General features: G+C 44.8%; 1 protein-coding gene across 1 annotated transcript in view; it reads left to right on the forward strand.

Moving 5' to 3' along the window:
• Positions 1-421: 421 nt before the first annotated feature.
• LOC144175222 (uncharacterized) overlaps positions 422-22,651 on the forward strand; it is a 30,576-nt gene continuing 8,346 nt past the window's right edge. Inside the window, exons 1-4 of the mRNA XM_077704329.1 lie at positions 422-595; positions 12,556-12,597; positions 14,330-14,371; positions 18,932-19,087. Coding sequence (XP_077560455.1) covers positions 14,336-14,371; positions 18,932-19,087 — 192 coding nt within the window. The 5' untranslated portion in view covers positions 422-595; positions 12,556-12,597; positions 14,330-14,335. The remainder of the gene's footprint in view (positions 596-12,555; positions 12,598-14,329; positions 14,372-18,931; positions 19,088-22,651) is intronic.

Raw genomic sequence — 22,651 nt, forward strand, 5'->3', positions numbered from 1 at the left:
GGGAATTTCCTGCTACTAAGGCGCAGCGCATTGCAGTCATTTTAATTAAAATGTCGATGCAGTGCAATGTGGCAGCTTCAAGAAACGGTGTTCGTGTTGTAAAAATGACAGTGTTCAGAAGAAACCATCTTCAAAAAGCAGACGAATCGCGCTAGCGGCCGGAGTTCGCAGAAAGGCAGTGAAGAATTAACAATCGGTGATGTTTCTCCCAGTAACCGATATCCGAACAAAGAGCTGTAGCCTCTAGTTAATATGTTCGCAGTTTTGTACACGCCACTGACGCGTCCCCCAACAAAAGCATTTCGCAGCTGACCCGGCAGCAAAAAAAATGTTCGTGAATATAAGCTCCACAATAACAAAACCCACCCCGTTTTGAATACCCTTTGTGAGGTGGTTTTTTTGAGCACTCACCTTTGCGCAAATTATTGCGCACGGTTTAGTACACTCTTTCAATGTATATATCCATACGTTGTGGTGCTTTGAGTGCAGAAGAAGCCCTTGAAGTTCGTAACCGGTATGCCTGAGGCATGCTGCTTGCGGCACACCACTCACCTTTTTATTTTGCTTTGTGTACCATGGCTTGTTTACACTCAGGGTAAGGATTGCCTTTTCAGTTTGTTCCTAGCAACTATTTCAAGCTGAAATTTCTACCTGTTCTCAAACGAGAATTGCGGCATGTTCATTAGAAAAAAAAAAGATTGTTCTGATATTAAACAGAACTGAAAGCGAGTGGGAAACAATTGATTACAGACAAAAGAAACCATCGCCTCCATTACATTCGGCGTTTTGGGGGCAAGGCCTTGAATAATAATAAAGGGACGACTCCAGCTATTACGTAACCCATTTCGCGTAACGAGAGGTTTTATTGCGAGCATTTGATTTTACGACATTTCTTGCGCAGAGTAAGTCTTGAAAGTTAAAAAAACCTTAATTATCCTGTTTCAAGTCTACAAGAGTGCCTCACGTATTTTTCATTTTTCATTCGCGCTAGAGAGCAGAGCCTGGTTTCTGGTCATCGATGTAAGGTTTGTGGGAATATACAAACTGTTTGTATTTGTATTAGTACAAGTCGTATCCTATCGAGGCTCTTCACCGAGGCTGCGAAAAATCGATGTGCACCGCTTCCTCTTTCACGCCCGTAAAGCTGCCTGTAACAGCCAAGTTGTGTTTATCCAAAGTGTTAGGACATTATGGTTAGCTGTTTCTTGCCATGGGCTTAGACCTAGGGAGTAGATGGGCTGCGTGGGGGTTTTTCAAACTGGTACTCTTAACGTCCCCATCCTACGTGGTTGTGAAATAAACACAACTAATGTTTTACAATGGTGGCTGCGGATATATCATCAGCGTATTGTACCACCTTCAATTTTTAAATTGACAATATATTCAAAGTACATTGGGCCTACCGTATGCTACACCAAACTATGCTTTGCATAGAATGTATCTCTCTAATACGCTACAGAGTTTTATCAAAGACAAGTGTAACTATGATAAAGAAATTGGGGCGAAAGGAGGGGGAGCTATTCTCCGCCCTTCGTGAAACCAACTACGTGCTCTACTCCGCCCCCCCCCCTTTTAGCTGTTTCGTAAGGCAGGGCTCACGAACGAAAAACCACAGCGAAGGTATTGTGGTATTGGTTATGTTGCGCATAGTAGTAGCTAGGCTACTCGGCAGAATCAACCTACTACAACAATGTGTCAACAGTCCTAGCGTTAAGGGCCTTGCCATTCTGCTTCAGGAATCCGCTAAGAAGGCCGTCGTCCTCTCTTTGCGATCCTGTCAAGTCGCGTGCTGAGATTCCCGCCATCGCCGGAGTTCGCAATCATGCACTCTCGTCGATACAATTTTATGGCTGCGTGCATTCACACAGATTTCGAAGCGATGCTACGTCATCTAGAAGATCGTGCGGATGCTCATTTATGGCGTGGTCAGTTCGCAACCAGCTCGGTCATCGTACGTGCGAGTTTCAATGGTCTTTAGTATCGACTGGGTGTACACTCACGTAACTTGGAGTACCCGCCTCACGCGGGAGAGAAGAAGGCAGTAGCTTTTTGTTAAATTTGCTTTAAAGTGTAAGCCCAGAACGTCATTAGTAGGCCCACCGCGCTACTTCAATTCATAAAAACGTATATAACCCTTAAAATCTCGCAAAAGTAACGCTGCAACTTTTTCCGGCGCTGGAACAATTTGGCCTTTCACGAAAAATTAGCTCCAGATGTGAGGAAACCGTCACCATAGGCACATAACATACCCGTACAAGCAGTAAGAGCATTCCAGGTAGCAGAAACAACACGTCAGCAAACCGCGTACTAGCTAAGATTGCTTGAATGGAGCTGAGGTTGATTAAAACAACGTGCTAAGGGACTCTTCGGCCTTCAAAGAGTTCTGCCACTGAATCATTCAGAAGAAAAAAAGACTGGGAGGTGATCCAATACGCACCAACATGGGACCTTGAAGGAGGTGTCAGGGAGGGGGCGGGGCACGAGCCCCGTGTTGTGTTGTGGAAAATAAGGGGGTCAGCCTCCGATAGTCTTACGCAAAAGGCACAAAAAGTTTCAGTCATTTTGGTCACTGCAGGCTGGTTACCAGCTAACCTTTTTAGTAGACGACCTAGGAATGACACATAGTTCACTACGAGGAAATATTACTTGTTTTACACGCTGACAGAACTCATCGCTAAGAAGGGCCGATAAACTCTTTCAATACGTTTATTTTAACGCTGCTAATCTTGGAAATGGTGCCTAATAATGACTGTGCGTGTAAAATGAACATAGAACTGACGACAGGTATAAACATGATGCCTAAGTTGTAGGTTGATCCTGTCATGGTGCCTATTAACACGTAACGTACTCTAAATGCATCGAAGTCATGCGACACGTAACCTTGTTCTCCAAGGGATGTTTTGAACGTCGTGCTACTTTTTGACGATAATTTTTAATGCCTTGCGCTGTACCACGATCATGTTTTAAATACATGAAGCTGGAGAGTTTTAACAACACAGCTGTTCAAGCTTGAGGTTTGTCGGGTGGAGTTCGCAAAAAAATACCAAGAAAGAACGCTGAGCGCGCGTGAGCTCGGTATTCTCCTTCGAACTTTGAGAGCACTTTGCCCAGTGCTCGTGCCGTGATATCTCTCATGCTCTTCTATTCGCCAGTACACGTGAGTCGGCGCCTGATGTGTGTCCGCGAGTACACGTACGTCCGAGTCCACGCATACAACAGCTCGGGCTACAAATGCCGAATTCGCGAAGTCGGTTGCGGCACGTTCTACCGCGTGCAAACGCGGTCACTTTGGGAGAGCTGTGAAAGCCTGGGAACAAAACGATCTGGGAAGGATAGTCATGGAGATCTTGCAGCGGCGTGGTCGGAAATCCATGTGAGGTGCAACAGCCGGGTCTCCGACGAAGGGAGAGTGGCCGCCAGCTCTGCTGTTTCTGCAATCTCGCACCGATAGTGCAAGCTGCACCATTTTTTTACCAGGACGCAAAAAATTCATGAAAACAGCCTTATTTGGTTCGGCTAAAACTGAGTAGACCAGTGAGTTAAAACGTGTCACAAGACAGGGCTGTCCGCAAAATCCAACTGTTATTTAAATCTCAATGTTATATGGTTTTGTGTTATTTTCCCTTACCTTTTGCTTCGGATAAAAGATTGCAGTTCCCCAAGGAGGAGTACGTGATTTTCTTCTTGTAATATTACCCCAGATGTCTATTGTATCACGGTTGAAGGCGCTTGCAAGCGTAGCTTGAGTGACACGCAGAGGCTATAACTCTTTGGCCTCAACCAAATGTATTGCAAACTACAAGATTATGTTAGGAGGTTTGAAGTAGATAAAAAGGTCTCATATAGAAAATGCTGTTTGTTTGCAGAGATAGATAAAAAAGGCGCCTACCTTGCGGAAAACTACCCAGATGGAAATCGAAAACGCACTTTTGTGGAACCACAACATGACACCATGAAAGGCAAAATTTTTGTGCGCATAAAGTCGAACCCATACAATAAGAGGAATCTAACAAGAGGTGCCAAACCTCTACAAACATTGATCCGATCGTCTTTTGTGACACAATCATGCGCTTTCTGTAATATTATTGATGTGAATAACATCCAGAGTCAGGAAAAGTACACTTATTTAAACACTCTATTCAAGCAGCGCTGCTTGTGAACAGGCTGGGCGTACTAAAGCCGTGCATGAATGAACTAATTATGCAATATTGAGTGGAGGAAAAAAACTCTGCTGAGTAAGCGCTACTAATACCACAAAAATAAAAGAGTTCTTTAAAGGAATGGTAAGAAACATCTTTAATTCAAGGAAAATGTAGCCAGGACTACGTTCACTTCAAATTATAATACACCACTTAATCTGAAACCGTTAATAAGGACGCATGAGCGTTTTAAATGCCTGAATGTGTAGCTATTTAATTAAGTTTCCGGGTTAGCCACACAAGAGGCGGACGCTCACGGGCACTCGGTATTTTATCTAGATATATTCTGGCGAGCTCCTCACATGACGAAGCCTAAGCGCTAGTCTGGATGACGACGGCGCACCTCGAGGGCACGCCCACGGGCGCTGGGATGGGCTAATTTTTTTTGGTAACGCTATGAGATTAAACAGCTCTGCTGCAAAAAAACTTGACTTACTTAAAGCAATAAAGTGTAGCGTTTACTTCAAGTCTGTTAAAATGGTAAGACACACAATAAGAGTGTTCCGTATTCCAAAAGCAGTCTAAACTCATTGAGAATAACTATTTTGCTATACGACGTAGACAGGATTATTTTTTATTTTGGTCGTACTTTACCTATTAGAAAAATATTGCTTCCAAAAGCATCCAAAATGAACAGCTGAACGGCAGGCGTCATGCAAAACTGACGCGTAATAGGTCTATGTCTTCTCTGCGAATGTGCATTTCGCATGACATGCTGCTACACGTGTTTTATGTGGGGTTTAATAAGTTTTGTCGGTATTGAAAGGCATCACAATCAATTGTTAACCCGTCGGTTACTATTCAGTCTCTCAGCCTTTTTTACATCAGTTTTTCACGACGACATCATGTCTCGTTAAAACTTCAACCTATGTAACGCACACTTTTACAGCGAAGCTGTTAGCCTCTCGGGGGTCGGAAATTTAGTGTGGCAAATAAAAAAACCAAGCAGGACTCAACACTTATCACTTGACACGCCCAGCGCATGCGTCAGGCTAATCAGGCATACATCATAGAGCTGAGTATTCGTGTAAAGAAAAAAAAACGCAACACAAGCATTGAAACAGCGTGATAGATGATAAGGCACTTGTAGACAATGGGATCACCGCCTACAAAGATTGTGTTGGCAGCGGCTCTAAAAAAATTACACCAACTTCCCGTGGGGAACCATGAGGATGCGAAGCATCATGTAGGTTCCGTGTAGGTGCCATTGTGTTGCTGTTATGTTGTTTCATTTATCGGAGCACGAATGGGAGCGTAGTGTGGACCGCCATGTAGAGACAGAGAAATGTAGAGAAATGTAGAGACAGCGAAGGGGAAGACACCGGCGTTTCCTGATCGAACACCTCTTGGTTCTCGTCTTCCTTTATTGCGTTCTCACGCTCCTACCCCGCAGCCCGCCGTTTTCGTCCTCTTCTCTGGTTGAGCTGCAAGGCGCGTGAAGCTTCCCGCCACAGCTTTCCCACGGGAAATTCAACATCCTCTTGTAAAGTTTTCAGTTTGTCGTTTCCGTTGACGTTCAGCTTCGCGTGCCTTCGTTGTATCAGTAGGTTCGTGACGTAGTTTGAATGAGTCAAGGATAGAAGGCGCGTTCGTAGCACTTGCTCCTGTCTCAGTTTAGTAGCGCAGTGGGAAGAACGCCACGTACAGAGGGCAACATCCTTGTATATAACACAGGTTTTGTACTTACAGCCTTATCTTGCCTCGGCCGAAAAACATTTGAAGAAAACTATTGTGTCATTCTGAAGTATTAACCATATATTTTGACTGCAACGTTTTTTGTGACAAGTTTGAGTCCGCAGTTTAGAGAGGTAACCAGTTACAGTTAATCTCAGTGTTATAGACAAGGGTGTTGTGCACTGTACCTCACCTTGCAGCCAGAGAGTCGTGGATCGAAACCGGGCGCCACCAGCTATTATTTCTTTTTTTATAGGGTAAGAGGAGAGGTGCGGATTGACGGACGACGGACGACAGAGCCGAGAGCAAAAGATGCTTCGCATCTAAAAGTGGAGCTGATATCATTGCAGGGCGATTGCACCCGGCAGGCTAGGCTGTACACAGCAGTCCTCTCCAATACCCCGAGCGTATGCGTCAATCTACAGAGGACCCACAATTTGCCGCCAGAGAATCCGAGTGCAAGAAAAATGCCCGACAAGCGACGCGGAACGTTTCGTACCCTGCCCCATCAGGGTTTGTAGTGGTTCACAACAGCTCCGCTGCACATTCACACTCGTATGGCGGGATGGCGGTCATTTTTTACAGCGGCTTAGATTTACGGAAGCGAAGGCGGCAGACGCTGCCTTGTGTAAAGCTATGGATTTATATTACAAAACGTTTCCACTGGCTCTTAAAGCATGTTAGGCTTATTTTTGATTCCTAATGATAATGGAATTTACTAACAACTAATCCAGTAGATGGTACATATTACTTTTCAGTTGTTTCCGGATTCATTTAAAACTTTGTTATAGCACAAAGCCCGTTTTGCCAGTCTACAACCACCTTTTTTATTTTAATGTCAGTAATATTGAGGTTAACCGCTCTCAGCTGACCGTCCCCAATCCGGGAGAAGCATCTGCATGGTTGCAGAGGCAACCGATTATCCATCCCGCCAAATAGCTGCGCTTTCGCATGCTATAAACAAGCGCCGCGGCGCAGCAAGTAATACCTGCGTTGCCGCTTTCCTTAGCGAAAATATGCCGAATTTATGATGTATTTTGAATGTAACTACTATTTAGATTACTTTGTATTTATTCTGCATTATTTTGTCTACATTCCAAATGTATTTTGAATACATTTCAAATGTATTTAAAAATGTACCTCCAAAAATACATAAGTACGTGTATTGAAAATGTAAATTTAATGCATTTTAAATGCATTAAAAATGCTCACAACATGTGTATTTAAATACGTGCAAAATGAATTAGTAATGCATTTAACACGCACAGAAAATACTTCAAATATGCTCAAAATGTGTTACTAGTGTATACTAAATAAAACCCTAAATACATCGAGACATGCCTTGCAATGTGTCTTAGGGGGAATTGTTAACGTTCAACAAGAAAATTTCATTTTGTGGTTTCGAAAAGTTTAATAGGCTCTAGCCTAAAGTTATGCTCCATTGTGAAAATGTAATCCGGCGATGCTCTGAATGCGGGCCAGCAAATGACTGAAAAGAACATCATTTATGACACAGATTGGCTGTTTGAATGTTGTCTATTGTACACCTCAGCCGAGTGGCCAATTTCGCCATTACTAAGCAGCAGGAATGAATTCCTTTCAGACACCTCTGTAGCGAGCGCAGATACAACGTTGTGCATCAGAGTCTTCGTACTTTTGATTCTCCACGCGGGACATTTCGCGATCACCTGATGTGAAAAGAAAACAAGAAAATATTAGTCAAACAGTTGTTTTTTAGAGGCAAATTAATGTCAAATCAATCAGGCCTTTTCTCTAGCCATGCCAACGTTCCTCGTGAGCAAGGATTTTTAAGTGCGAATGCACTTCTTAAGCGACCCTGAACCTGCGTCCACCGGCGATGTCCGCGCACGTGGAGATGGGCGCGCGCAGCCTGGCCGCTGACATGGCACATACCCACGTGGGGGATTGGCCAGGAATCTCCTCGTCTTCCTTGGCAACGGGGGGAGATGGGCGCGCGCTGCCTGGCCGCTGACATGGCACATACCCACGTGGGGGATTGGCCAAGAATCGGGCGTGAGAAGGGCTAATGCACCTGCTTAAAGGAGTAATGACACGAAATTTCAAAGCTGAGATCCGCTCTAGCAATCAAGTACAACGACAACACAAATAGGTGTCTGTGAATAAGTGCATCTTTCTTTCTTTGTAGTTGTGTGTGTGTGTGTGTGATCTCTCTTTCGCGAACATTACCGAACCGCGCAAATTCAACTCGTGCATTCAAACTTTCACATTCTTCCCCTCGGGGAAATGCGGGGAATTTTTTAGTTTCCCCTTTAAAGAAAAAAAAACGTCATAAAAACTATGCCCCTTGGAAGTACGTAAGACAATGTATGTAATGTTAAGCATAGTTTATGTTGTCATGCGGCATTGAATCTTCAATACCATTATAACGAAAGGATGGGGGGGGGGCGGAGGGAGGTTTATGTTCGGACATTGTCTATGAAAAAAATTAGCGAAAATTAGGAAGAAAAGACAGCTAAGATAACGTTACCAAACATGCAACAGAGTTTTTAGCGTTACGCGACTTCTCTTTCTTAGGCGCTTGAGTTAACTTGAAATGGTGGCAATTCGAGTTTTTCAACTAACTTGGACAAAACTGGTCTGTGACCTCAGAGGACGCTAATAAAATAAGATAAGTAGTAGTCTTATTAACTATAATTATTGTTATGTGTTCCGTATTTCGGCATCACCTTTTTCGGAGATTACGTTCTAAAAAAATAGTGCGCAGCGAAACAGTTTAAAAATGCATGGGCTGGGTTGTAGAAGATAGCTTACATAAAAGTCATTAGACTGGCGTAAGCACTCAACAATGCCTTAAAAGGAACGGCGAAGTAAGTTTATTTCAAAAAAAAAAAAGAGAAAAATATCAAGCCGTCCTTAAAATTTGAAGCTCTGATATGGTAGGCACCTAACCGAAGCGATTAAAACAAGCAAAGCAAGAAAAAGTGTATTTTTGCTGACACACATATGTAATTTGCTTGCTCTCCGCCGCACATCAACAGTAGTTTTATACTTTTTGCTGTACACAGAGACGTAATCATTTAATCAGGCAGCAACACAGAAAATAATTTTAAATGCTCGCGTCCTTAGCATACAAAAGACAGATCAACACCTGTTAGCGTCACGGACCATCAAGTAAAACGTAGTCGCTTCATAAATACTCGAGACACTTAAAAGAAACTCGTTTAAGTACACCCTTTGGACACAAATGAGCAATTGCGGCTGCTAAACACAAAGAACTGCCAAGCAGCCCACGCGCACCCGCTCTAGACTTTCTGTTTTGCGGGGCCTTTGGGCACATTTTTGAAATTCTCACTCGACCACAAGCGGCCGAAGGGCCTCTCGGAACGCGCACGCGTGTTCGTGAATGCGCTAGAAAATAAATACAGCAAGGAGGGAAAAAGTTGCTGGGTAACACAAAAGAGGAAGGGTGGAACGTCCTGAAGTTTTACGAAGTTTTGGGGGAGCGATCCAAGGAACAAAAAGAGACGAACCCGGCCGGGGGACCCGTTCCTGGAACCGAGGGGTCTTGTGCAGGGAACTGGGGAACTGGTTACTTCCCTCGCAGTCCCCCTCCCCGCCCCCCTTCCTTCTCTGTCCTTCCTTTGCTGGTTCTTGGTTCTGGGTGGTGGTAGGAACGGCAGCTGATTGTAACTTAGCGGCGACTCTCATACAGTTTGTCTTAGATGGACAAATCATTTCAAGTCCCTGGGCATGAAGCTCTTAGTGTCGCTAAAGACACTTCCACCGAAGATTGAGTGGGTCACTTTTAACATTTTTTCTCACTTCCAAACAGACGGCATAAATTATTTCATGGCTTCAGTTTACAGAATGGCGACATGCGACAGACAAAAATTGCGAAGGCTAGTCGGCTTCTCGCCGTATAGCCCGGCCATGCGCATTAGTCGGATGCATGTAAGCCACAAACTGGGTTCCTTCCCCGTACGGCGGCTGCTGTGAACATGCGCAGCTGTGAGCTGCTGCTGCGAACAGAAAAAAAAGAAAGCTGCGTCCCTGGATACACTTCGCAAATTTCTCAAGCGCGTAAACATGGACGGCGGACTTTCTATGAACAGGCTGTGCTAAAAACGTTCCTGGCTGTTATGTGTTTACTGCAAGTGTTAGTCCTCAATAAGCTCAGAACGAAATAACTCGATCTACAAGGAAACTCGTAACAACAGTCCCCCGGCCACTCAGCAGGACCGGAGCTAAAAATTAGGTTCTAAAAGGAAAGCACTAAAATCTGTTTTTTTACGTCTTCTTGCTGTCGTTGATTTGTGAGTACATTCCCTTGTACGGAGTAGTTACGGCAGGAACTCTTGCTCGCTGGGTGTATGTAAGCTTAACAACCACGTGCGGATTTCTTAAGGGCGCTAACACTCTTCGATTGCAAGGCAAAAGTACGTTGATTAATTGTTGTGCGGGACCGTACGCGCAAATAGCCGGTTAATCGTGCTTACCTTGGCTAGACGGCAATGCTGATACAAACGCCGCTGCAACGCGCCCTCCAAGCAGAGACTGCGTCCGCACGACGACCGCGCGTTGAGGAGTCCGAAAAATTGTAAAACCACAAGACAGGCAAAAGAAACGTAGCGAGGGCAGACAAAACGTGAAGGAGGGGGGCGCCGCTCAACTCGCGCCGCAGGTACCGGGCACAAAAGAGGAGGTAGTGAGCGGCAGTGAGAGGCGCCGAGCTGCTCGCCCTCACAAGCATAACCAGAGTTGTCCATCTAAAGCCAATAGTTTCCAGAAAAAGAAAATTTTCAAAGCCTCCACAACGATACCGTCGTAACAACGCTGTCAAAGTGCAAGTGTTTTCATACATATACATACTCGTTGAATTAGATGTCAGTTTTAAATGCGGAGGATTTCTTAGGTTCGCGATGTCACTCGTCGATGTTGTCGGCGCCGTCCACACGCTCACTGCGCATGCGCGTCGCGTCGAGGCGCAGGTGCGCGTCTCTCCAGCGTACCCTCCTCGCTCTCAACAACAGGTGCGGCGGTGCGGGAAGAGCGCGTGTACCCCGTGCGCTCCGTCGCTCTCAACAGCAGCGGCGGTGCGGGGGGAGCGCGTCTGTGCGCGCATGCGTCGTAGCTACCCGTGCGCTGCGTCGCGCTCACAGTAACGGCGGCAGGGCGTGTACACGTGATAACGGCGTGGTGGGTGCGTGGAAAGTTCGCGCGCTTGTGTACGGAAGTGTGCGCATGCGCGTCTCTCCCCCGTACTCCTCTCCCTCGAACGCGGGCGGTGTGTATATAAGCGGCGGAGCGCGCGTTCGGAATTCAGTCAAGAACGTCTTTGCTTGGCTTTCGCTTGACTTGACGCTTTGGTTGACGGCACCAAGCAATAAAGACAGACTTTAACATTACACTCCTTGCCTTCGCTTCTCCTTCCTTCAATAAATACGAATAATAAAGACGAAATAACAATTAAGCATTCCCAAACCATACCCAATTACGCAACAGATACCCCCACCACTCTGCGACGCATTTACTCGAGTTCCTCCCGTGGCAAGATGCGGGCGGGTTTTCTTCTTTATCATACATAAACATCGACGAGAAATTCTCAGTACGTTTCTTCATTTGAGATGTATTTTATCCGCCACGTAAGATATACTTTACGTGAATCTTACGATTCAGCAACTCAAGTAGCGCCTGTTGTGTACTCGAAATGTATTTCAGCAAAGCTTTTTAATACATTTGAAATGTGTTTTCAATAAATATTTTTCCTGCATTGCGAGTGTATCTCAACCATGTTCGTTTCATAAATGTAAAAGGCATTTGAAATATATTTCGAATATATTCGGAGTATATTTCTATGCTTCAGCACACTCTTAAAGTGTACTCAGAGTGCTGCTCTAAATGTAGTTAGGTAAGTGTATTTTTATAATATTTACAGTGCATTTACACCGTGATCCTTTGGCGGGAAGGAATACATTTTCAGTATATTCCGAATGCCTTAAGCGCACTTTCGTGAGGTTCAGTGCATTCTTAATCTATTTGGAGGGTACTTAAAAACACTGTATTTTCCCGCATGTTTAATAATTTATTTTGAATAGTTACTAAAACTTGAGAAAATGCAATTTCTAATGCACTTGAAATACATGTACATATACAAAGCAAATTTAAAGTGCACTTCAAGCATACTCTTACGTATTTCAAACGTATTACTTTTCGCTAAGGGGTTACAACCACCTTTTTATTTTATTGTCGGTAATGTTGAGGTTAACCGCTCTCAGCTGACCGTCCGCAATCTGAGAGAAGCATCTGCATGGTTGCAGAGGCAACCGATTATCCACCCCGCCAAATAGCTGCGCTTTCGCATGATATAAACAAGCGCCGTGGCGCAGCAAGTAACACCTGCCTTGCCGCTTTCCATCAGGCGTCACCCCAAGATATACCGATCATGGGATTAAAGCACTGAGAAGGATTGAAATTGGGGACGAGTTGAAAGAGTGGCAAAAAGAGGCTTGGTTGGGCGATCGAGTCTGATGCGTTTGGCGTCAAAAAATAAAGTAGGCGATGTGATGACTCAAAGGATTAAGTTTGCTCGTAATGGTTCTCAGGACTGCAAAAAAGTCGCCTCCCTGTTTGCACCCAATACCATAGGTTTCCAAGTTTCCTCCCCTAGTTCACTAACCCCTGCGTACACTTCATGTTTCAGGCTCCAGAAATAATCACCCTGACTCTGGAGGTTGGAATGAAGGTGAGGTTTTCTATTACATGTATATTTTGTTCCATTGTGCGGTCATGTTTATGGGTAAGGGTCATATAAAAAAGAAAGTAAATACAGAGACTTTGCGTGCTCTGTATACTTTGCGTCTGCGTTTTATATTTTGATTCATGGTATTGTGCATAGCTACCTGTATTAAGTGTTTCTTCTCCAAGACTTCCTAACAACGAAGCACAAGATCCAGCTTTGATATTACGTCCAACTTTGAAGCCTTGGTTAAACATTCAGAAGTGGAGCCTGTGTGAGAATTACTACAATCCTGCTTGATGTTTAGTCGAGATTCGCTGCTAACGAAAGCTTTGAAAAAAAAAACGGGATCACTGAAGCACCTCTTCCGGTGAAATGATCTTCAGCGGGGTCGTTGTAATTCAAGAGCACTTACTAGGTTGGTGAGAGTTGTCACATTAACAGTACTTCAGTAGCACACTCTAAGAATTGATTTATTCAGACAGGCTCAGCAGCCACCAAAGGATATCTAGAACAAGAACTATCAAACGTATCAGACACATGGCGTAGAAATGAACCGCTCAAGGGCTATTTCAAGAAGTCTGTCCTGAACAGAGTGAGTGAATGTAGCATCACTAGTGCAGTCCGCCGGACTGCAAGCGCAGACAAGGGAACGTTGGCCTTTAGGCGCTGTCACTCCATAGGGGCCCACGTAGTCAGTTTTGGCCCTCCGATACGAACTCTTGTTTTTCTGCTGAGCCCAACAACGCGGATTTGATTCCCAGCCATGGCGGCGGCTTTTCTGATTGCGACTAAAAACAAAAACGGCCGTGTGTTCGACATTTAGACGCACATTAAAGATACCCAGGTGGTCAAAATTACTCCGGAGCCCTCCAATGCGGCGCACCTAATAACCTGTGCAGTTTCGGCACGTTAAACACCATAATCGCCAATTGATACCAACTCTTGACAGTTGTTGAGCATGTCCCGATGGCAACACAGTGACTTAAGTCCCGGGAGAAAGGGCACGCAATGTGCAAAAAGAGACAGCAAGCTACCACAGCAAACGGCGAACTAAAACATGCGTCATCGCTCTTGTAGTTCGCCTGACTATTGGTTATTCTATCAACTGGCCTCTGAGATAAACTTTGGTGGTAGCAGCACAGTATCACTGCAGATAACAAAACACAATTGGTGTTTTTAGCGCTGGGGGGAAACTTATTTGGCGCTGGAAACGTCCCCTACGTTCGTTTGGAAGAAAGGAAATGACTTAGGACGTTTCATCAGTTAAACCGGACAGTTTGGAGGGGCCAGCACGTATTTAATACAGTAACTACCTGCGTAGCGCAGCAAAAGTTTGTTTATTTTCAATTCAACCTGTCATTTACCCAGTCTTGACCCACTCGTTTATTTTAATCTGCACCGGGCTATTACAAGCCCCGATAAGACAGCATTTCTGTTATTACTCTCCCGTATTATTTATTACACGTGCTCTCATGTTTTCGCGAAATTTGGAGGTCTTTTTAATACATTTCTCTTTAGGTTTCTGCAAGGAAAGTGGTCTATAATGATATCTGTATTTTTGCAACCTGTTTTCAACTTGAATGCCATTGTGACTTGGAGCTTCAGTTTTAACTTTTTTGGCAATATATCTTTAAAATGCAACCAAACCAAGTGCAACCTTCGTTTCACCACGATAAATTTTAAACTTCATTGTCTGCAACGGCATTGCAACTATTTTGTCCACTGCATGTTACAGTAAACTATGGTGGTGGCTCTGGGTCCGAAGTTTGGAATTCAGGTGAGTACCTCAATTACATCGACGTTCTAATCTTTGAGGTTTGACGATTTGAGGAAGTTTTCATTTTGAGAACAAAGCAATCAAGCGACTTTAAGAACCCTTGTCAAGCTTAAGACTGCTTTTTATTTTGCGATTCCTGGTATTTTTCACAGCTACTTGTAAATTATGTGCCGCTCTAACAATTTCAGACGGCTGGGCACAGGATACGGTTAGGACACTTCGTCAAGCTATGAAACCTTGCTTGAAGATTCATAAGTGGCTCCTGCTTGAGAGTTTCCATCATCTTTTTGGAGATTTAGCCTAGTGTGGCTATTAGCGAGAGCAGTACAGCATGGAACTATAGAAGCACGTCTAACGGTAAAATACTTTTCTGCATGGCAGTTCAAATCCTAGAGTAATTTATATGGTGGTGGGCGTTGTCACATCTACTTGATTTGGTTAACTGGCTCTCGGGACTGACACCTTTCGAACAGACCAAGCAACCTCCAAAATACATCTTGAATAAAAGCTATCAAACTCTTCTGGACTCTGAAGTAAAAAAAGAGCAGCTCAGAAGAGTAATTAAAATCCTGTTGCCTACGCAGGCAGAGTAAATAGAGATAGTGTCGCTCGTGGAGTGTGGCGGGCTCCGAGGGTAGAATGGTGGAATTTACCACTGCATGAGTCCACGTGTTCAATTCACTGATAGTGTTCAATTCATTGATAACCGCTCAGCGTGAAAGAAAGGCAAGATGTTCCAATAACGTCACGGCGACGAAATCTCGACAGATGAGGATTGCAGGCTCTCTCCAAAAACACGGAGCAAGGCGGCTAGGCATTCGCCCGTGGAAATTCCTAAGCAGGCAAAGGAAACAGACGTAGTGGTATACCTGTCCTCCGCCTGACTACGGGTGATCCTACCTAGTAGTATATGACATGGTGTGTCATGGTAAAAGCGAAATATCAGGGCAAGTAAGCAACCGAATTGGTGTTGTGAGCACTAGAAACGACGAACATGACTCAGAAAACGTCCACCGCGTACGTGAGAAAGACAGAAATGACTTACAGCGTTTTATAGAACAATGTATTCTTTAGGGGTGCCACATTGCATTTGCCGCAATAACTACCTGCTCAACAAAGGAAGACTAACGACAGTTCCAGGGGGGGGGGAATAGACACAAAATAAACAAAGACCATTAGATAAAGTTTTATGCCATATGGCACTAGACCTACTGACATTTTCGCGGTGTGTGCAAAGTTAAGACACTCCCCAGCAGCTCTCCATATTCTCAAGCAGATGACTGGCATATCCAATCTCTTAACTATCAGGGCACCAAATCACACAAACATAATAGGCAAACGAAAGAGGATATACCCCGGCTTGAGAAGCAGTACACCATCCACTGCAGGCAGCCATAAACCCATCCCAACGCCCCTACCCACCCCATTCCGGAACCCCTCTTAACGTACAATGACATACTTTCCCAGTACCTCTGATCCGCCCACAGTTTTCTCTCCCCATGTGCCACTAACCAAAGGGATGAAGTCGTACTTCGCCAGCAGCTCCAAAACCTTCCCCCTCACAACACTCTGTGAAATAACATATTCCGCACCCGGTCACGTAGTGGTAGAGGCATGAACTGGTAGCGTGGAGGACGCTCGGCCAGCAAAAATTGCGGCCATGGTGATGACGTCAAAAAGCCGAAGCCAAACCATAACTGGTTTAGTGTATGGCGAGACATGAACGGCGGCAATATAGCAACTTCAACCTTCTGGGCGAGCTCAGAGCAATACACATACAGAGCGACAGCGGGATCTGATGCTGTTTATAGGATGAATTGTGCGCTCGGAGGAGCCGTGTATTTATCCCCCGAAGCGATAACGGTCGAACAGCTCCCGTAGTGCTTTTCCACGCAGCATGAAAAGAGTGCAGACACACGGAAACTCTCTCTCCCGAGTTTGTGAGCGGCGTCCGCCCGCAGCTGCAAGCCTTTATATGCCGAACCGTTTGTTTTCGTTTTACTACTGCCGAGGCTTGAGTCATCGCTAGCGGTGCCTGCGCAGTGAGTGCTTGTCTCAACACGTTCGAGGAAGGTGGGCTTTCCGCAAAGCGCCGGGGGACTTGACCACACTACAGCAACTTCTAACACGCGCGAACAGGGTAGCGCGTGCTAATTCGTAACAAGTCACGATCGCAACTTCCATGACCTAGTCTTCCAGAGGCACGGTGTGAGGACCATGGATGAAGGGGTCGCGAGGACTATCTAGACGTTCCTGAAGGTAGCTGCTGTATCGAAAGCTCGCGCAGCAAAGCTTTTTTTATGGTATAGGACCACCAGCCGAGGAGCTGCGTTATGCTTATAAGCAGTTGTCTCGGCTCGGTCTGTGGTCGCCACGCTCTTCGGTGGAGTTTAGCTGTTGCATGCGGTTGCGTTCTGATGCTGCTGCACGCCTAAGAATGGCCTTGAGCTGGTGTTATGTCGCAGCTGGAGGGTTGCGCAAGAAGGAGGCAAAAATGTTCGCAACCTTTTCCGCGGCAGAGCGGGGTACCATTCTCAGGAGTCAGTAAAATTAGTTTCTGATACATTGTTGATGAGAGCGGGAAGTGTGCCTCTGCCAAATAAAACTACGTGGCCGGGTAGGGGTCCAACCGGGGCGGCAAGTGGGAAGCTATGGCTGTCGTCCCACTGCCGGCTCCTTGCAGTGCTCTAAGTCATGGTCGTCATTGGACATGGCTTTCGCCTTGGCTGGGAGGGGATCACGCCCGCTTCTCACCAATTGTGCAACACTTGCCGCGGAGATGTCTTGAGACTTTCAAGCTCTTTCTTGAAGGTCTCAAGACATCTATCAATTTATTTGTAATTTTTTTTTAATTTCTTGTGATTATTAAAAACTTCTCTTTCAAGCGATACGTATATACTTCTCTCTAAAGCTATCAATAGATTGTTGTTCGTAGGGTACTCCCCGTTCGAGGATTTGTGTGTCAGTACACTGTTATTGACACATATACTTGTCTTCATAACAGAGACGGTAAAAGAATAGAGCCATTCTCCCCTAATCCTACCTGGACAATGGTAGGATTAGGAGAAAGTTTGTTTTGTAATAATGCCTGAGAATGTATCAAAATCTGGTGTCCTGGTGCAACTTTTAGTAGAAACTGTAGCATAAACCAGTACCGTGTGAATTTTCAAGTGTAGAATATTCAATCTCATTGTCATGATATGTAACATTTTTTTTCTTTGTGCATAAATGCACCAGTATTGCCAGCATTAATTTCTACAGCTAGGATTACAAGCTTATTTTTGTACTTGCACTTAAATATGGCGAGCTCATGTAGCAAGAGTGGAATATAATTATTTTCTGGCGGGTACACAGCACATTCCAACATTTCACCATGTGGCCTGTAAAGGCCACCACTTCAGCCTCAATAAAGCTCACACACTCGATTGCAGAACAGTCCACAACAACCACCTTTTGTCATCAGTTTCTTGCGTTCTATACCGCATTAGGATGACTTATTTGCCTTCCCGTATTTTTAAAATGCAGTTTTTGTGATGCTAGTCACATGCAAGTTAAGTACATGTAGTTGACAAAGCTGGCATCATAAAAACTCCTTGGGGCACCCTAGTCAGCGTACGTTAATCGAAGGCAAAGCGTCGCGGTTCTTATTGGCACCTTATTCACTGATGTATCGTATCTGCATTTCTTTATACGCTTTTTATCTCGTTAGTTGAGGATTACTGTGACCGGCTACTTTTGTGCTGTATCACTGTACGTCTTTTCACATTGCTCTCTTCGTCATACGGTGTCAACATGGTGCCGACGAGCACACACCACAGTTTCCGTATAATCAAGGTCCGGCGGCATTGGTACGCACCTGTTGGTACGCATTGGTGCGGCATTGGTATGCACGTTCACGTGCCCCTCGGCGCGGACTTTTCGACAACTTTTGTGTCCGCAATTTATTTTGTATTTCCAAAAGCGGGTACATTAGAACCTCAAAGCTCCAACAAAAAAGATAAAAAATGAAAAACTTTTGACTACACAGGAAAGCGTTCCTAAAACTTGTAAGCTACAAGTGTGCTTGCACAGGCTCCTGCCATTCCTGCGTACTTGGTCGAAACCAAGGTTTGTGTGTCCTCTGCGGCCTATTCTTTTTTTTCATGCTACCTGATGTTAACGATGGCGAGCTTACTACCCCAACCTTGTCGTCGTCATAGTTTTAAGCAAGCACCAGGCCGTTGCATGCCCAGATAAACCGGTTTTTCCTATTTTAAGAGCACTATTTCGCTTCGAGAATGAATTTTTCGGGCACTGTCATGTATTCGGTGCGATAAATCTCCTCATCTTTCAGCGTTTCCCTTTTTTGTGCTTGATGAAATTGTCAAAAAGCTAGGAGGATCCCGTGCCCTGTTATTTTGATCCTGTGTATCACTTCGACGTCGTCATGAGAATGAGATTCAAGTTTAACTTTTATTAAAACAAAATTGAGCCTTGCAACCAAGTATCCGCCTTAGTTACAACCTGTACCCTCAATTTTCAAGTTTTCTACTAGTTCCTAATTTGTGTGTCAATTTAAAGTTCCAGGTGGCGAAGACAATAATCATCGGGCACAAGATCGGCCACACGGTCGGCCACAAGGTCAGCCACAAGGTCGGCCACAAGTTCGGCCACAAGTTCGGCCACAAGGTCGGCCACAACGTCGGCCACAAGGTCACCCACAAGGTCGGCCTCAGGGTGAGCTTTGAGTACGGTAGTGTTTTGGGGGCTACTTGAATGCGACAATGTTGGTCTGTTTTCGGGTTTGTACCTCCGTTGATTTGACAGCTGAAGAGTTAAAGGAACTCTTGAACAACAAGTTTGTGCATGCGAAACGTTTCCAAATGGTTCCAAACCTCGCACCCAGCTCCATACTTGTCAACATTGTTCAGTAATAAAAACATGTCACACATTTGCGGCCAAATATAATTTATAATTGATCTTATCAGCATTCCTTTAACTAAAACTAGACATGGTAGTACGTTTTCACTGAGGAAACACTATAAAATGTTGAAACTTTACTTTAGCGTAAATTACTTGGAGGGCTCACACTCCCGACTCGCGTTGCGGCTGCTGGTGCCAAGTACCAGTAGCTAAAAGCCCCAACAGTGGGCGCGCCTGCTCTGCGAACGCTAAATAATTGAAGCAAACCTGCACCCCGTTTATCCAGGGCGGACCATGATATAACGGTAACGGCGTGATGTAGGCGCAGGAGACGGGACAGGCAGCAAGGACAGCAGGTGACCATCGTCACTCGAGATTTCTAGCGAAGCGAACACATGCGGTGGCATTTTGTTGTGCAAATCCCTATTTCCTCGTTGTGTGTTTTCATGTTTTTGAAAATGTGGTCACAGTGAGGCAATTCAAACGACTTTTCTACGCCTTCTGTAATTTCGAGTCGTGGCATGTGCATAGCTACTTGCTCCTCATGTTACTCCTTTAAAACGTCTAAACTACGAACCACAGAATATCATATGGACACCACGTCTAACAATGCTGGCTTACAGAACTTGCACAGGATGCGCCTGCCCAATAGTAAAGTTATCGTGGTTGTAATTCAGGTGAGACTGGCTACTATCATCATTCTAACTAACATTATCATCATCATGATGAGCCGACTCAAGCCCACTCCAGGACAAGTCCCCTGCCATTGACCTCCAACTGCTCCTGGCCTCCGCTGATCGAGTCAATAGTTTACCCCTGAATTTCCTTATTTCTTCCATACATCAGATTAAAACCTTCCTCTCTTCTTGGCCCATCTCTTGGAGTTTACTCTGTTACCCTCATTGTCCACCGGTTCTCGGTTCTCTACAGGGCCAGTTCAAGTACATTTTTTTTGTTATTCGAACTCTGACATCTTCTACTCTAGTTTGTTTCCTGATCCACGCAGCTGATTTTCTGTCCCTGAGTGTTACTCCTTACATTCTTCGTTCCATGGCCGCTTGAGCCGACCTAAGATTGCTTTCTAGCTGTTTAGTAAGGGGCTAAGCTTCAGCTCCATATACCATAAGCGGCAACATGCACTGGTAGTAGATTTTTCTTTTCAGTGACAGCAGTAGCATACTTTTCTCTATCTGGCAGTGCTTGCCGAGTACTGCCGAACCCATACCTACTCTGCGCCGGATTTCTCTACCGCGGTTAGGGCTAGCAATGACCATATTTCCGAAATAGTTATAATCTTTTACTTTTTCCACCGTTTGTGTTTACTAAGGTGAAGAGGACGTTCTTCGTATGCTTATTTCTAATTACTTTGGGTTTATTCATATCAATCTTATCCCCACGGACGTGCTTTCTGATTGTAGTTCCTCAACCATTGTTTGCACATGCTCTGCAGTCTCATTCAGCAAGAGTCTGTCGTGCGCAAAGCTGAAATAGCTCAAGTATTCCTTGTTTATTTTAAATTCTATGTTTTCCCAGTCAGGTTTCCTAAACACCCTCTCCAGACATGCTGTAAATAGTTTTGGCGAGGTGGTATTTCTCTTTCTCACTCCGTTCCGAATCGAGAATTTATTGCTTTGCTTTCGGAGGGTTATTCAGCCCGTACATTCCTTTATATGTCTTCACAGATACCACATTCACAGCATTTTAGGATCGGGCTCTGTGGTTTGACATCTTTCAAACAGGTGATGCGTCCCCATGGCGCATCTCGAGGAAGACTTATCAAATTCTACTGAAGTCCTGCGGAGTAATCAGCTGCAATACGAGTAATTCTAAAAAACGTTTCACCTAAACAGACACTAAACGGTTTAGCATCGATAGTGTATTGTGCTGAACTCCAACCTCGCGCCAGGGAATAGTGGATTTTACGCATTTTCACTTCGCATGGTTGCAAGTGATAGGTTACCCCCCTCCTTCCCCCCGGCCATAGCAGCGCATGATCCCTCAGCATAGGAGCAAGACATAGATGCCTTATGAAGTAAAAAGTGACGAGGTAATGAAATCAGCGAATAAATGGCAATATGAAAACCAGAAAAAATCAGGAGGCCCCGGAAGGATATTCTGTGCCCTATTACGCTCGACCTAGCAAAACCTTCAGGGGAAGGGGGTGGGGTGACCCCGAATGGCGATGTTGCTGCATAATTACTCGCGTGGCAAATTCCCAGTTTACAGTATCAAGCTGCACGTCATGGGCGCAGGACGTTCAATGTAACGCAAAAATGTGAATTGAAGTGAAATGGTTGGCAGAAGAGTGCCTAGAGAGACCGCACAAGACGTTATCTGTTCTATGTCGTTCACGTAAACTCAAGCGCCAATATCACTCTTTGCTGACAGCGACCACCCACATTGAAGCGGCTATTTGCCCGGGAATAAATCAGGGCCACAGCAGTCCTACCAGGCATTGGGTATTTTTGAAGCTCTAGAAGTCTTCAACTGCCTCGTCAGCTTATTCGGAAATATCGTTTATTACTCAACGATTTGGGAAAGTCAGTAATCCACCATGTTGGTTAACATAGCACCGGGCATTGGACAAAGAACATGGACCGCAGCAGCCTGCAAACTCCCAAGCTGCTCATAAGAGCAATATAAATAGAAAAAGACAGCTCATGCAAAAAGGACTGCCATAATACCTGATAAGCAATTTACATCATAGAAAGCGCAAGGAAGTATGCCCACTACAGCACCAATCACACTTAACAAGCAAAACTGGTGTCTCCTTACCTCATCAGTAATGATAAAGTATGTCACAAACTATACCCACAGACGACAAGGGGCCGTCACATCCCCCGCTGTGAATACACATGCCACCTGCATGCGTATAAATGTACCAATCTCCAAAGTAGAGCGCTAATTTTCCCGGCAGATACAGCCTCATATCATAACATCCATGTACTAAACAGGGTTCGAGTGTGGAATATGAATAATAACTTCTTCCCGTGTTATTTTCACATACGCTTAATGCGCTTGAAGAGAACATGACCTGGGCCTACGAAATGAAGACATTTATACAAACGTACTGCGAATACTTTTTTCAGCGTTTCAGTGGTCGAGTGTTTCAAGGAAGGTTTGGCATTTAAAAACTTTCATGAGAAATGACATAGTAAAAAAGCCGCCATTCCACCCTGCGAAAGTGGATGTCAAAAGAAGCTGTTTTATACCACTAATTCTGATTAGTCGGACATGAAGTGTTTCTCGTCATCTCGGCGGGATTGTCTCGGCTTCTCTGGCGGCAAATGCTGGGTTCTCCATAGTGTGAGGCATGCGCTCACCCTCGAATGACATTCACCCCCTTTTTTTTAAAAGCTGCCAACTCAATCTTTCAGC

Source organism: Haemaphysalis longicornis, unplaced genomic scaffold (assembly GCF_048455015.1).
Source record: "Haemaphysalis longicornis isolate Haplotype H1 unplaced genomic scaffold, Haemaphysalis longicornis Haplotype H1 scaffold_3, whole genome shotgun sequence".
NCBI classification, from domain to species: Eukaryota; Metazoa; Arthropoda; class Arachnida; order Ixodida; family Ixodidae; genus Haemaphysalis; species Haemaphysalis longicornis.